Source organism: Geotrypetes seraphini, chromosome 1 (genome assembly GCF_902459505.1).
Source record: "Geotrypetes seraphini chromosome 1, aGeoSer1.1, whole genome shotgun sequence".
Lineage (NCBI taxonomy): Eukaryota > Metazoa > Chordata > Amphibia > Gymnophiona > Dermophiidae > Geotrypetes > Geotrypetes seraphini.
In genome coordinates this window covers 272,409,058-272,425,191 of record NC_047084.1, presented here as the reverse complement: position 1 = coordinate 272,425,191, position 16,134 = coordinate 272,409,058, and the positions used below count along the sequence as shown (strand labels likewise).

The 16,134-nt window shown below is 45.8% G+C and overlaps 1 protein-coding gene across 1 annotated transcript in view; it reads right to left on the bottom strand.

Moving 5' to 3' along the window:
- RNF212 (ring finger protein 212) overlaps window positions 1-16,134 on the bottom strand; it is a 229,374-nt gene that overhangs the window by 107,086 nt on the left and 106,154 nt on the right. The window contains exons 7-8 of the mRNA XM_033951566.1: window positions 11,476-11,540; window positions 5,194-5,263 (exon numbers count right to left, since the gene is read on the bottom strand). Of these exons, the coding sequence (XP_033807457.1) occupies window positions 5,194-5,263; window positions 11,476-11,540 (135 nt within the window). The remainder of the gene's footprint in view (window positions 1-5,193; window positions 5,264-11,475; window positions 11,541-16,134) is intronic.

Genomic DNA, 16,134 nt, shown 5'->3' with positions numbered 1-16,134 from the left:
CCCTAAAACACAGGATTTATAACAGGATTTTCCCTACTTTAGTCACCCTGAGCCACAGGCACCAGAAATATAGGCTCTATACCACCTAAAACACAGTATTTTAAACAAAACTGCAGGAAGAGGAAATAAGATTTAACAGAGGAAAGAGAAGGATTTTTTTGTGCTTTTTTATATTTTTTTTTAGTAAGAAATGGAGGAGAAGAGAAATAAGCAGATATAATGCTGAAAACCAGTGAAAAGAGCAGAATATGAAATGCTGAGTAACTTAGCTTTTAGAAATTCACAGGGCAGCCTTGTTTCAGCAATGTCCCAAAGATAATGCAATTAACCTTAGAAGTAAAACAGAGCCCCTCCCTTCTCCACCTAATCAGACACAATGGCTAAAAACTAGTGAGTCAGTATCCTGCTTGGCTGCCATATCGATCCTGTAAAACTTGGTGAACGTATGCAAGGAAGACCAGGTTGCAGCCCTGCATATCTCAACCAAAGAAAAAGCAGCCAACGATGACTGCCTATAAGGACAAAGCACCTCTGGTAGCATGAGCCTGCACTACGAGGTGGGGGGCGTCTTTCCAGCCACCACATAAGCCATGGAAATGGCTATATGGATCAACCTAGAAGCAGGCCTACCCTTGCGGGCAGGGCCCACCAGAATGAACAGATGGTCAGACACAAAACTCGTTGGTGACCTCCAAGTACCACAACAAGAGCACACGTCCAAGGACCATAACACCCGGTCCTGCTCCGAGGCAGAGGAAGCAAAAGCAGGAGGTCTGACATCCTGATTCACATGGAAAGTGAAAACCACTTTCGGAAGAAAAGAAGGAACATCATGCAGCATCACGCCAGAATCCGTAATACGCAGAAAAGGATCCCGGCAGGATAGAGCCTGAAGCTCTGAAACCCTAGGAGTTGAGGTAATAACCACCAGAAAGCTCATCTTGATCGTAAGATCCAAAGAAACACCTGCTCCAGAGGCTCATATGGTGGACGAACCAGAGCACAGAGAACCAGGTTAAGATTCCAGGTCAGACAGGGAAGGCACAATGGAGGCCTAAGCCGCAGAGTGCACCGCAGGAAGCGGGCCACATCCGGATGAGCTGCCAATGAACCCCTCAGAGAGGGAGGGCCCATACAAGAGAGACCGGCAATCTGTACCCAGAGAGAAGCTACTGCTAGGCCTTTCTTCAGGCCAACCTGTTGAAACTCCAGAATACGAGAAACCGATGGAAAAGACAGGTCCACTTGTCTCAAGCCACACCAGGCCCGATAACATATCTAAGCCTTCACATTGGCAGTCACTGTGGATTTTCTTTTGCTGTGAAGCAACGTGGCAATCGCAGCCAAAGAATAGCCCTGGCTAGTTAAAGCCATGAGCTCAATAGCCATGCCGATAGACCAAAATGATCAGGATCCTGCAGCACAATTGGGCCCTGCGTGAGAAGGCAAGGGTGATAAGGGAACTGGAGCTTCTGATCCCACTGGAGCTGAACCAGGTCAGCATACCACGGGCGCATCGCCCAACCGGGTGTGTCAAGGATCACTGGACCTCTGTGGGCTGCTATTCGTCTCAACAGACACCCTAACATGGGCCATGGAGGGAACATATAGGAGAACTTCTAGTGGCCAGGGCTGTACCAGTGCATCCAGACCTTCGCTGCCAGCCTTGCGATGGCGACTGAAGAACCGATATACTTTCTTGTTAGCCGCAGACGCAATGAGATCTACTACGCAACTGAACGCTCTTTGAGACAGAGACCACTCTTCAGTCTGATGACTGAGAAAATCTGCTTGAATGTTGTCTATTCCTGCCATGTGTGCCGCTGATAGCACCACTAGGTGTCTCTTTGCCCACCAGAAGAGAAGCTGAGTCTCCACACTCAGAGAGGGATTCCTTGTGCTCCCCTGCCGACTGACATTAGCTACCACCGTGGCATTTTCCAAGAAAATGCAGACTGCTCAATGATGGAGAGCCCCGCTCCTCAGCCTCCGAGCTCGTATCTGTAGACAGAATCACCCAATTCAAGATCCGGGGGGGAAGGCCCCTGGAGAGCGAGAGGTTGCAACCACCAAGCAAGACTGTTCCATGCCATAGTCGACCAGGACAGGGGCGCATGTAACAGGTCCTGCTGTAGACTTCAGTGCAAAAGCAGAGAATTCTGCAGCGGACGCATATGGGATCTTGACAAAGGAATCATATCAATCATTACCACGATGGTCCCCAGAACCTGAAGGTACTGCCATGCCATTGGTACCAGAGTAGTCTGAAGTTCCCTGATAACCTGACGGAGCTTCTCCTGATGGGACATAGGCAGGAACACTTTATTCTGTTTCGTATGAAATCGATTTCCTAGGTATTCCAAATCCTGCGTTGGCTCATGGTGAAATTTCCTGAAACTGATCACCCAGCTTACCGCCTGATGAACTGCCTGATGACCCTCGGACTCCCAAGGAGCTCTGATCAACCAGTCATCCCCACTATCATCACTCTGTCCTGGATACTATCGCCAACCCAAAAGGTATTGTTGCAAACTGGAAATTTTGCTCCAAGACATTGAACCTCAGATATCTCCCGTGGTCCAGAAAAATGGGAATGTTGAGATACGCCTATGTCAGATCCAGGGAGGCTAGGAACTCCCCCTGAACCACCGATGCAATCACTGAACACGTCTCCATGTGGAAGTGGGGCACTTTCAATGCAGCTTTGACTGCTTTGGAGGTCCAGAATTGGTCTCCAATCTTCAGAGCCTTTCTTTGGAACAATGAAGTATATCGAGCATCTCCCAGAGATCGAGTCTTGCTCTGGAATGGGCTCTATTGCCGCAATATCGAGTAATCTGAGGACTGTGGCCTGTACCTGAGCCAATTTCTCGGAGTGGCCCGCCGGGGAATCAAGAAAATACTCAGTCAGAGGACAAAGAAACTCCAGTTTGTAGCCATCCCTAGAAACCTCCAAGACCCAGCGGTCGGAGGGCACAGGGGGTGATTGGGAAGACTCTGGCCTGGTGTCAGAATTGCTTCTTTGCAGAAGCCACCAGACTACTCTCCGTGGCTGGCTAGTGTCGAGAAAAGCCATCCTCCACGGCGGGAGCCAATCCCTGTGGTCCAAATTTGGAATGCTTGGAGATTTACGAGAATTATCTGCTGAGACTTGCTTGCGTTTTGCCGTAGCACTGCCTGCACATTCCCTAGCCCCCCCCCCCAAACGCCATTTTCATAGGAGTTGGGGCAGAAGGCGCTAGACAACCCTCTTGAGATTGAAGGCACTGGATCCAGGCAAGCCTTGCACCCCTCATGAGCCGCAGTGCAAATGGAACATGGGTGTGCATCTAACAGCCATCCACCGCAAATAAGGCATGAATCCATCACATCCTGCCCTGGGGAGGCCATCTATGTGGTTTTCTTGCAAAAAAGAAGCTGACAAGTATGAAAAATAACTTTAAAATTCAAATCTGGAAAAATCCAAGATGGCCACCATGGGTACCGATTTTCACTACAAATGATTTTCAGTACAAATGCCCATCAAACGACTGAGAATCGTACATAATGCTGCAGTCCGTCTCGTCTACAGTCTTAAAAAATCGGATCATGTAAGCCCATATTACAAAAAACTACACTGGTTGCCCGTGGAAGCAACGGTTATTTTTAAGTTTGCTTGCCTTTGCTTCAAAACCATAATAGGTTCATCCCCAATCTATCTATCCCATCATTTCGAATTTTCAGGCACAACTTGTGCACGCAGTGCCTACTTGTTCACCTTTCTATCCTTGAAGGGCTGTATCTACAAGAGATTCCTTGATAGAACACTATCATTCCAAGCAGGCAAATGGAATAAATGTTTAACCAATTTTATCTTGAACATACTTTCTTACCAAACTTTTAGGAAGTCAATCAAAACTTATTTCTTTGATAAATTTCTCTGACCACTTCTGCCTTGATGTACTTCTAAAACACTTCTAGGAAAAATCTGATTAATCTTATCATGCTAATGTAATTTTGAAAGTTTCTTGTAATATCACTGTTTGTATACAGTCTCTTCCTCTGTAAACCGCTCTGAACTGTTTGTAGTATTGCGGTATATAAAAATTAAGTTATTATTATTATTACTATATAGCCCAGGAAAACAACAGTGAACCCTAAAAAATGATGATTTTAGGATTTTAGGGGAGTAGGGCATGCAGGGAAACCACCCAGGACTCCCCCCAGAAAAAAAAAAAAAAAATCACTGATTAGGCTATCAGCCTGTACTCACATATACTGAATGGGAAACACTTCAGACACAGCTTAAACAGCTCACAGGGAGATCCTCTGCCTTGAAGAGCTGGAAAGCTAGACTTCTAGTCTTCTGACTGCTTCACCGGCTGAACCTCCACGGCCGGGTACCTCCACCACCCTTGGACACACTACACAGACGACTGGCGGAGGAATGCAGTATGGCTACGATTCCAGGCATGCCCCCTTGGAACCACGCAGCCTGCACTTGACCCACTAGCAGACGAACCTGGGGTGAGCAAGCTCCAAAGGGAACAGTCTCTGAGCCCCAATCTGATGTGCAAGCTGTCTAGGGGGTGTACTGATAGGCAGTGAACCTCCCCAGAAGCAGACTTTTCCAAAGGTCTGTGATCTCCAGCAGTTAGAGCTGACCCGCAGTGAACTTCTGCAGCAAGAGGGCAAAAACCGCAAACACAAAGACTGAAATTACACGAAATAAAACATGAGCAGAAAAGGCAAGCTCCTACAGCCTGGCTTGTAGAAAGGAAAACTGATTCCTACAGGAACAGTGATGAGGTAAGAGGGGGGTAGAATTTAAGTCTTTGAGGCTTTCTACAAAGTCCTGGCGGGTATATAGAAATAACTCACTGGTCTCGGAATAAAGTGGGATTGTACAAGAATTTCTATTTTATGCTTCCTCCAAAAGACACAATTTATATCAGGGGTGTCCAACCTTTTGGCTTCCCTGGGCCGCACTGGCCGAAAAAAAATGTTTCTGGGGCCGCGCAAATGCTGCAGCAAGACAGAGGAGGGAGCTGGTAAGACGGTAAACACCTGGGGGCAGCAGAGGAAAACACTGCATTGCCCTCGACCGGGGCCACACAAAATACTTCACGGGGCTGCATGCGGCCCTCGGGCTACAGGTTGGACACCCCTGATTTATATGAATCAAACTCTTTAAATTAATGACTTTCCACAAACCTTTCAGAGGATGATGTGCGCGCTTGAGGAAGTGTACATGAAGAACAGCCCATCTGCTTTGTTTGATATGCTAGAGCAAACAAGAAAAATTGTGTTGAGCCTACCACCACATCAACTTTCCATATTAACTTTTTCAAAAAATTTTATAGACCTCCATCCTTACCTTTGGATCCCAGCCCAGCCCATAATGATCACTTATATCTCTAATATACAAATCTACTGAAAAGTTCCACTATTCACTGGCTAAGGGCCAGTTATGAAGCAGATTAGCTTGAACTGCTGCAGTAACTGCCCTGAAGTCCATAGGGATTTAAAGGGCTTCGGGGCTTTTGCCACGCGGCACTCACTTGCACGACTTCATAAAGAAAGCCATAAATTTGTGTCAGTAGCACTCACCAATCAGTACTTCTTTAGGCACTAGAGTGCAATACCTCCAGTGGACAGAAAATTGGGTTATTTTAGAAGCCTTATTTGTGATTACCATATTGGAACACAAGCATTTTAGGGCTGCACATTTAATGCGTCAAATGTTTAGCGTATGTTAATGCCCCCTTGCCACCTCAGCTCCGGCCCCTGCTGCCACCCATCATGGTCCATTATATCCCCTTCCTCCCTCTAACAAGCCTTTTATAGCCTGAATACAGTGCCTGCGATTAAAGCAGCTCTCTGCCAGCAGGCTCGCTGGCTCCATTCTCTTGCAGTCTTTTCAGTCCCTGCTACACCTGAATTGGATGCTATATCAGCTATTCCAGTGTAGCAGGAACTGAAGAGATTGTAAGAAGCTGTGGAGCTGGAAAGCCTGCTAGCAGTGCTCTCTACTTTAATCGAAAGCACTGCCAGCAGGCTATAAAAGGTTAGAGGGAGAGAAGGAAAGAGAGCAACCAACCCGACCAAGGAGGGACGGAGGAGAGAGAGAGAGAGATACCCAGCCACAGAGGGAGGAAGGGGGGAGGAAGAGAGAGATAGAGATATCCAACCACTTAGGGAGGGAGGAGAGAGACAGCGAAAGAGACCCAATCACATTGGTTGCCAGTCTCACATAGAACAACTTACAAAATACTCCTACTTGTTTTCAAAATTAAGCTCTCCACTCACCTGCCTTCTTAGATAAATATCTTATCTCACATAACCCATCTAGTACCCTCAGATCTTCCGATCAGAACTTACTGATGATTCCCTCAATCAAAGACCTCTATTATACCAGAAATACTATCTTTTCCGCAACAGACCCTTCCCCTCTGGCAATGCCACCACATCTCCACCGTGAAAACTCTTTAACCAAATTTAAAACCAACCTCAAAACATTTCTGTTCAAAGATGCATACGAAAACTGCAGTTAAGAATCCTTTCCAAGGGAAAAAAAAAAAAAAAAAAAAGAGAGAACTGCTTTTAAGAAGCGACCTCCCTTTCCTCCTGTATTCTCTGCCTTCCTCTTCCCTTCCTCTTATTTTTCGATGTAATTAAAATCTTCCTCTTCCCCCCCCCCAGCTCCTCTTGTATCTAACATGTCTAAACTTTGTCCCTGTCTAGGTTACAACCTGCATTATTTTATTTCAATTTTTTATGTTTTATAAATTTTTAATATTGTAAACCGGCCAGATACTTGTGATGGTCGGTATACCAAATTATAAATAAACTTGAAACTTGAGGGAGGGAGGAGAGAGAGAGACAGAGAAAGAGATACCCAACCACAGAGTGAGCAAGGGAGAGGAACACAGGAAGATTTGCTGGAAGGCGCGGACTGGGTGGTGGGGGGGGGGGGGAGGAAGTAAGGTGATGTTTGAGTGGGCCAGATTTTGGAAACAGGGATGAAAAAAAACAAGGGAGATGGTGACAGGGGAGAGAAGAGAATAAATAGTGAGCACTGAGTGGAGGAGAGAGGGTACCCAAGGAAGGGAAGAGAGGGTACCCATGGAAGGGAAAGGAAAATAAGGGGAGAGAGTTGATTGTGCCTTGGAATGGCAGAGAAGGGAAGAGACGAGGTGCACTTGACAGTGTCCATGCTGGGATCCTATGGATGACATTGCCCACATGTAATAATATATGCTTGCAGTCCTCAGATAACACTTGCTAAAGCTAAGTATCTTCACTGTATCGCTGTTAGCCGGAACTGAAGTGTCAGGTTTTTTTTTTCCCCCAATTCTTTATTCATTTTTCATCTTACTTCAAGTACACAATATTACATCAATTGAATCATACACATCACTTGAAATTCTTTCAATTGTCATCTTAAATATATAAAAAATCTCCCACCCCCACCCAACCTTTTCACAAATATTGTAATCAAAAAATATCATATATGTGTTATATTCATAGAGTTAATTAAACCTATATTATAACTATATACCACCCCCTTTCCCATAGTTATAATTATACTTTCAGTGTAAAAAGGCTAATTATACTTTCAGTGTAAAAAGGTGACTAATCATTACAATAAGTTATCAATGGCCCCCAAATCTATTGTATAGCAATTGTTCTTTCCATTTTGTATATTACAAAAGTTGGATAGCTCTAAGTCTAATAGATGCTTACATTGTAATCTGGAAGCAGGGACTAGAGATCATTTGTTATACTTTTGTCCCTGTATCATGGCTTTTTGGAAATCAATTTGGTCTCAAATTAACTGTTTATTAGAAAACCATGTAGCTCTATCATATGATACAATACTATTTGGGACGTCTATGAGAACAAAAAGTCAAATTTCATCAAGTAACAATAAACTTTTATTAATAATGACAGGAGTCGCCATTCAACATATCACCAGAAATTGGAAAAATTACACCAGACTTAATTACCGTATTTTCACGCATATAACGCGCGCGTTATACACGATTTTACAAACCGTGCATAACCATGCGCGTTATACGTGTGAGCGCGTTGTACAAATTTTTTTTTCATTCTGATCCGGCATTCCCCCTGCGAACCGGCATCCTCTCCCCCCCACTCGCGTCACCCCTCCTCCCCCGCGATCTTACATCCCCCCAGCACCACAAAGACAACTCTTACCCGATTGGGCACCGGCACCAGCACCAATGCACAGGATGTGCCAGTGCCAGTAGATCCTCCCTCGTTGGGTTGGGCTGGGCTGGGCGGTGCGAGAGAGATCCTCCTTCTTCCTGTGCCGGGCTGGACTAGGCTTTGAGCATTTGCGCATGCTCAAAGCCTTCGCGAGACCAGAAGGCTTTGAGCATGCGCAAATGCTCAAAGCCTAGTCCAGCCCGGCACAGGAAGAAGGAGGATCTCTCTCGCACCGCCCAGCCCAGCCCAACCCAACGATGGAGGATCTTCGGGCACTGGCACATCCTGTGCATTGGTGCTGGTGCCGGTGCCCAATTGGGTAAGAGTTGTCTTTGCAGTGCTGGGGGGGATGTAGGATCGCGGGGGAGGGGGGGTGACGCGAGCCGGGGAGGATGCCGGTTCGCAGGGGGAATGCCGGAGCCCAGCCCAGCCCAGCCCAATGAGGGAGGATCTTCGGGCACTGGCACTGGCACATCCTGTGCATTGGTGCCGGTGCCCAATCGGGTAAGAGTTGTCTTTGCGGTGTTGGGGGGGATGTAGGATCACGGGGGAGGGGGGGGTGACGCAAGTGGGGGGGGGGAGGATGCCGGTTCGCAGGGGGAATGCCGGAGCCCAGCCCAGCCAGGCCCAACGAGGGAGGATCTTCGGGCACTGGCACTGGCATATCCTGTGCATTGGTGCCGGTGCCCAATCGGGTAAGAGTTGTCTTTGCGGTGCTGGGGGGGATGTAGGATCGCGGGGGAGGGGGGGTGATGCGAGCGGGGGGGGGGGAGGATGCCGGTTCGGAGTAGGCGGGAGGAGGTTTTAGCATGCGCGGAATACGCGTGTGCGCGCTATATTAAAATTTTATTACATAAATTTCTGTTCCCCGCACGCTATAACCGTGTGCGCGGTATATGAGTGAAAATACGGTACACCTTCTGGTGGAAAAGTGTCAGTTTTGAGAATTTATCTCTGCTATGTAAACTGCAGGAGGAAATATGAGGGGGCACTTTATGCAATTAATCACACAATTAAGTTTTAATTAATGTACAGTCCTAAACCACAAGTATAAAAAGTGATTTCAGAATGCTATTTATATATGAAGATCCACTATATATAGAAATTTCAAGGCTGTGTTAATTTGGTGGGACTTAAATGTACATGTGTATTCCCCAATTCACACAGAGTATATACATATATGGGAAAAATTTTCCATACTGGCTTTTATATCTGCTCAACACATACCAAGTTTAAAGTGTTCATTTCTGCCATATCATGACAGATTAAGAAATCATTTTCTTTAATATCATGTAGTTTATGTTCACCTCTACATTAAAAGTGCAGCCTTCTTACTTAACTAGTAGCACTTATACAAATAGGCTTGAAAAAGGGGGCAATTACAAAACAAGAGAAAGTTGTGATATTGCATTTCCACATGCAAGTGCCAGCACCTCCATATGAAAACTGCCAAGTCAGTGTCGTTTATTTTTTCAACATGTATATTTGTAAACCCACTGAATGTGTCAACCACAACCCGATCTAGACATCGTAATTCTGAGTTTTACACTCAATGTAAAATGGGGCTTCGCCTCTACTACGTGGTTCTCAAACTCATCTTGGGGGATCATGATCCATTCAGATTTTCAGGATATATCTAATGAACATGCATAAGAAATATTTGCAAAAAATGGAGTAATGGGCATGCAAATATCTCAATTAGATATTCACTGTGGATATCCTGAAAACACAACTAGCTGGTAGTCCTCCAGACAGATTTGAAAATCACTGCTCTATTAATTTTTATATCGGACTAGTGTTTAAGCCCGTTACATTAACGGGTGCTAGAAAGCAGCCCCCTTTCCCTCTCCCCCTCCAGTTCCTCCCTGACTCTCTCTCCGTGGCCCCCTTCTGTCTCCCCTCCCCCAAGCAAAGCTGTCTGCCTCCCAGCACACCCCTCCCACAAAGCAGCCCCCTTTCCCTCTCCCCCTCCAGTTCCTCCCTGAATGTCTCTCCGTGGCCCCCCTTCTGTCTTCCCCCCCCCCAAGCAAAGCTGTCTGGCTCTCAGCAAATCCCTACCCCAAAGCAGCCCCCTTTCCCTCTCCCCCTCCAGTTCCTCCCTGACTGTCTCTCCATGGCCCCCCTTCTGTCTTCCCCCCCCCAAGCAAAGCTGTCTGGCTCTCAGCACACCCCTACCCCAAAGCAGCCCCCTTTCCCTCTCCCCCTCCAGTTCCTCCCTGACTGTCTCTCTGTGGCCCCCCTTCTGTCTTCCCCATCCCCAAGCAAAGCTGTCTGGCTCTCAGCTCACCCCTCCCCCACAGCAGGCCCCTTTCCCTCTCCCCCTCCAGTTCCTCCCTGTGTCTCCATGGCCCCCTTCTGTCTCCCCTCCCCCAAGCAAAGCTGTCTGCCTCCCAACACACCCCTCCCCCCAAAGCAGCCGTGTCGGGCAGAGCAAATCAGAGCAGTAGAAGGCCGCGAAGCAGCGTGTTTAGAGTGCTGCGGCCGCTGGAAGTTGCTGCCCGACGCCCGGTTCCTTTGGCCTGACCAATGGGCGCCTCCCTCCTCTTCCTCCCCCCCCCGTCATGGCTCCCCATGTCCCAGCTCTCTCAGTGAGTGAATGTGGCTCCCGCTGCCAGCCCAGCGCCCGCAGCCGCGCCGTCATGGTGTTCCAGAATCGAGAGGCGGGAGGAGAGGAGCACGAGCGGAGCCGCAGCGCTCACAGGACCAAGCGCTCGAGAGGGAGACGGCTGGAGTTCGCAGAGGATCCACTTCCTTTGGCGGTGAGTGACAGCGAGGGAGGAGTTACTCCGTGTTCTGGCCTGCCTCCGTGTTCGAAAATCGAATTCAGCACGGAGGCACACCTCACGGCACCAGGAATCACGAAGTTTCAAGAGCGCATGCGCGCTCTAGGGTTTTATTATTATTGATGGTCAAAATCAAGATTTTCTCTATTGCAGTCCAACAAACAAGTTCCTTATTAAAAGATCGCATGCAGTACATATTTTGGTATATACACCTATGTCAGGAGCCAATCATTAAAATTCACTTGGTAAATAAAAGCTATCCAATGCATTGAAGACTGATTAGTAAAGGGTCGCCTCATCAGCAAAACTTCTAAAATGCCACCATAACAAGCGACTTAGGGCTATTTCACTTTTGGAGGCCCTTGATGCTTCTTTCTGCTATTTATCTTTTGCAGTGTGCGTTGGAATCCCTCTTCTCTGTTACTGCAGTCCAACAAATAAGACACAGGGCCCAATCAATATTTTCAACTAATACACTTACCTGAAAGAGAATTTCTGCTTGGGTTTGCAGCTGGCAATCGAGTATTTTGCTGAGGTGGTCTCATACTGAATGCATACACAGACAAAAAAATCCCTTTACTCAAATGCAATTTTAAAATTGTTTTAGATCAGTTAAGCTTATTTGCTGCTGATAAAGAGTACAGTTTGAGTCCTTTTATACCTGGTCAATAATGAAAGTACTCAGCAGACAGAGAGGAAAACAGCAGTAACAGCATCTACATTCTTGATCACAGGAGGCTTCAAAGTAACTTGATCAAAAGAAACCAGGGACCAGGCAAAATGCTAAAAGAACAATATTTTTAATAGGGTGCCTAATAAGGCTCTGGTTAAAGTGCCTACTTTAAGTCTATGCATTAAAGAAAAGTAGGCACCTAGCTTTCTATATAGCACAAGTGGCAAAAAACATCAATATTATCTGTGCACTCTGAATTGTGCCGCATAAACTTTTCCACTAGTTAGTAATCTAGAATACTGTATTGCAATTAAGTGTTTTTCCATTGCCTAAAGCTAAGCAACTCTCTCTAAAATTAACTCCTGCGCTAGCGGTTTTAACACGCGTGCTAGAAGCTAATGCCTCCATTGAGCTGGCGTTAGTTTTTGGCGCATAGCGCGGGGTTAGCACGCACGGCAATGTAGCGTGCGCTAAAAACGCTAGTGCACCTTAGTAAAAGGAGCCCTTAGTGGGCAATTCTAAAACACGGTGTCCCAGTAATATAAGGTGAGAACCTATTCTGAATGGATACTTGGGTACCTGAGTGTCTGTACAGACACCAGCATTAGCATATTTAAATTTAGGTGCTCCCAATTTACATCTGATAGAGCTGAAGGGTTAGAAGGTAAGGTTAGCCTTTTTGCGAATGATACCAAGATTTATAAGAGTGGACAGCCCAGAGGAAGTGGCAAACATGAAAAAGTTAGAAGAATGGTCTAACATCTGGCAACTAAAATTCAACGCGAAGAAATGTACAGTGATGCATTTGGGGGGTAGAAACTTGATGGAGAGAGGGACCTTGGGGTGATTGTGTCTGAGGATCTAAAGGCATCTAAACAGTGTGATAAGGCAGTGGCTGTAGCCAGAAGGATGCTAGGCTGTAAAGAAAGAGAAATAACCAGCAGCAGGAGGGAGGTGGTGATGCCCCTATATAGGTCATTGGTGAGGCCACACTTGGGAGCATTGTGTTCAGTTTTGGAGGCTGTATCTGGTGAAGGATATAAAAAGACTCGAAGCGGTCCAGAGGAAGGCAACAAAAATGGTAAGAGGTTTGAACTAAAAGAAGTATGAGAAGAGACTGGAAGACCTCTGGAGAAGAGAAGGGACAGGGGAAGATATGATACAGATGTTTAAATACTCGAAAGGTATTAATATAGAACCAAATTTTTTCCAGAGAAGAAAAAATGGTAAAACTAGAGGGCATAATTTGAGGTTGCAGGGAGGAAGACTCAGGAGCAATGTTAGGAAATTATTTTTCACAGAGAGGGTGGTAGACACCTGGAATGCCCTCCCGAGGGAAGTGATGGAATTCAAAAAAGTGTGGGATAAACATAAAGGATCTCTAATTAGAAAATGAAGGGTGTAAATTAAAGAACCAAGGCCAGTACTGGACAGACTTACACAGTCTGTGTAATTTGATGTAGGATAGGCTTTCAGCGAGGTTTTACAGTAGTGTCTACACTTCTTCAGATTTGATTGACAGACTATCTTTCCTCCTTGCTTTATGTCACCATAAGGCTAGCAACCTTTTTCCACTGGACCCCTGAGGAAGGTGTTTTACCGAAACATGGCCCACATTGGGTCCGCGAAACACAAATGTGAATAATGTGTTTAACTCTCTCTGAAGAAATAAAACAACATTTTTGAAAATTGTTGGTTTTCCACATCCTTTGTTTTGTTTGGATAAGCTGGGGAGGGCATAAATGGGAACTCTACTAACTTGGAACATGAGAATGTTACTGACCAGACTTTATGGTAGATATCCTGCAAATAGGATGGTTGGATAGGCTGGAGTGAGCTTGGATGACAATTTCAGCTTTTGAATTTAGGACAATACCAGCTGGACTTATAGTCTATGACCCAGAAATATCAAAGAAGATACAAGTTAATTTAATCATATTTTTAATTGGTATAACTAATGGACAGACTAGATGGACCTTTCAGGTCTTTATCTGGCGGTATTTACTTTGTTACTATGTAGTTTCCCGTTTCATCTCTGCGACCACTTTTGTGAAGAGGGACCACATCCGCTCTTCTCCAATCCTGCAAAATCTCTCCTGTTTCTAAGGATTTTTTTGAACAAATCTTTAAGAAGATCTGCCAGAACCTCTCAGAGCTCCTTCAATATCCTGGGATGATCTCATTTGTTCCCATAGCTTTGTCCACCTTCAATTATTCAAGCTGTTCATAAACACTTTCTTCTATGAAAAGTACAGTATCCACTCCATTCTCAGGTGTAACTTTGCTAGCCAATCATGGTCCTCCTCCAGGATTTTCTTCTGTGAATACCGAACAGAAGTATTTACCACATTTACTTTTTCCTCATCATTCTCCTCCTTCATACCTCCTTTTCAATTTCGTAATTCCATTTTTTGTCTTCCTCCTTTCACTAATATACCAAAAAATATTTTGGCTTTCTTTTTTAATATTTCTAGCCATTTGCTCTTTTGCCAGATGCATCTCTCTCAGCCAACTCTTTTGCTTGTATTTTTCCGCCACTAATTTGGAGAACCATATCGTTTTCCTTTTTCTCTTATTTTTATTTATTTTCCTCACATTAAGGTCAGCAACCCTTTTTATTGCTCCTTTCAACTTGGACTACTGTTTTTTCACTTCACTTATGTCCTCCCATCCAATCTCCTTCTTCAGGTACTCCCCCATACTACTAAAGTCCACATGTTTGAAATCCAGGACTTCGAGTTTTGTGTGGCCACCCTTCACTTTGGCTGCTATATCAAACCGTATGATTTCTACTTCCCAGGTGGGCCCCCCAATCAGACATTAGAGACACATTTGTGAGCACCAGATCCAGTATCGCTTTTTCACTTGTGGATTCTGTCACCATCTGTCCGAGCAGAGCCCCTTTAAAGGCATTCACAATCTCTCTACTGCCTAGGATAGGTATGTGGGATCTCTTAGAGAGGAAGAGACAATGGTTACTGTGGATGGGTAGAATGGATGGGCCATTTGGCCTTTATCTGCCATCATGTTTCTGTTTCTGATTCCATAGACAAAACTTTCCAGTCCGCATACGGCAAGTTGAAATCACCCAGTAACAGCACCTTCCCTTTCTTTCCCAATTTTTGGATAGCTGTTAACTAAATCTTTATCAATTTGCTGTGATTGAGTTGGAGGTCTGTAGACAACACTCACATTGATAGAAGTTCTCTTTTCAAATCAATCCATATCGCTTCTTCCTTTCCCCAGGCCCCCTGCATTTCAGTCACTTGGTTATTGGTCTTTACTCCTCCACCTTTTCAACCATCTCTGTCCTTCCTAAAAAGATTATAGCTCGGTATATTTGTGTCCTATCCATGGGAAATCACTGAACCATGTCTCTATGATAGCAACAATATCTAAGTCTGCCTCTAACATCAGGGCTTGCAGATCCTGATTTTTGTTGCTCAGACTGTGAGCATTTGTGGTCACTGCTTTCCAGATACTATTCCATAGCAATCTCTTTTTAGTTTTGTCTAATTTCCTATTGGATTGCTAGGAAGTGAATTGCTAATATTGTTGTTTTCAGTGCCATCTTTATTATCATCATATCTTGTTTTTCGTTGGGGTTGGTCATCGGAAGTAACCTCCATACATGTCACCCCCTACCTCCTAGTTTAAATGGGATGGCCATCGGCAGTAACCACCATACATATGTCACCCCCATCTCCTAGTTTAAATGACTAGAAACATATTGTCTGAATTCCTCACCTAGGATTCTTTTTCCTGCCATGGTAAGGTGCAGCCCATCATTACAATACAGTCTCATTTTTCAATGTGTTATCCCATCCTTCTATGTACCGTATATACTCATATATAGGATGAGATTTTTGGATCAAAAAAATGGCCCAAAAAGGGGGGGTCATGTCCTATATTCGGGTTATCACCCAGTAACCACCTGACACCCTCCCAGACTTGCTGCAGGCCTGCCATTAGGCCGGGACAGGAGGGATCCCTCCCATCTCCCATCCAATAACAATTTTTTACCCCCCCTCCCCTCACGAGAACTAGCAACAGCCATTCAGGGAGCGACGCAGGGCTGGGCAGGAGCTCGAAAAGCTTGCTCCTGCGTGCCTGCCCTGGTGCGCTGTGAGTTCAGAAGAAGGGGCTAAGCGTGAGGCAGGAGCACAGAAAGCTTGCTCCTGCCCATACACCACTGGATCACCAGGTATGCGAAAAAAGGTACGTGGGGAAGGGGAGTGGGGGGTAAAAAGTTGTTAATATCGGCTGGGAAGGGAGACTGAAGGGATCCCTCCTGTCCCGGCCTAACACTAGACAACTAGAGGGGGGAAGAGGATGCAGAGCTTGGCATGGAGGGGGGACAGGGTGCAGAGCCTGGAAGGGAGTGATGGGGACTGGGTTCAGAGCCTGGCAGGGAAGGGGACTGATTCAGAGCTTGGTAGGGCAGGGGGCTGGATGCAGAGCCTGGTA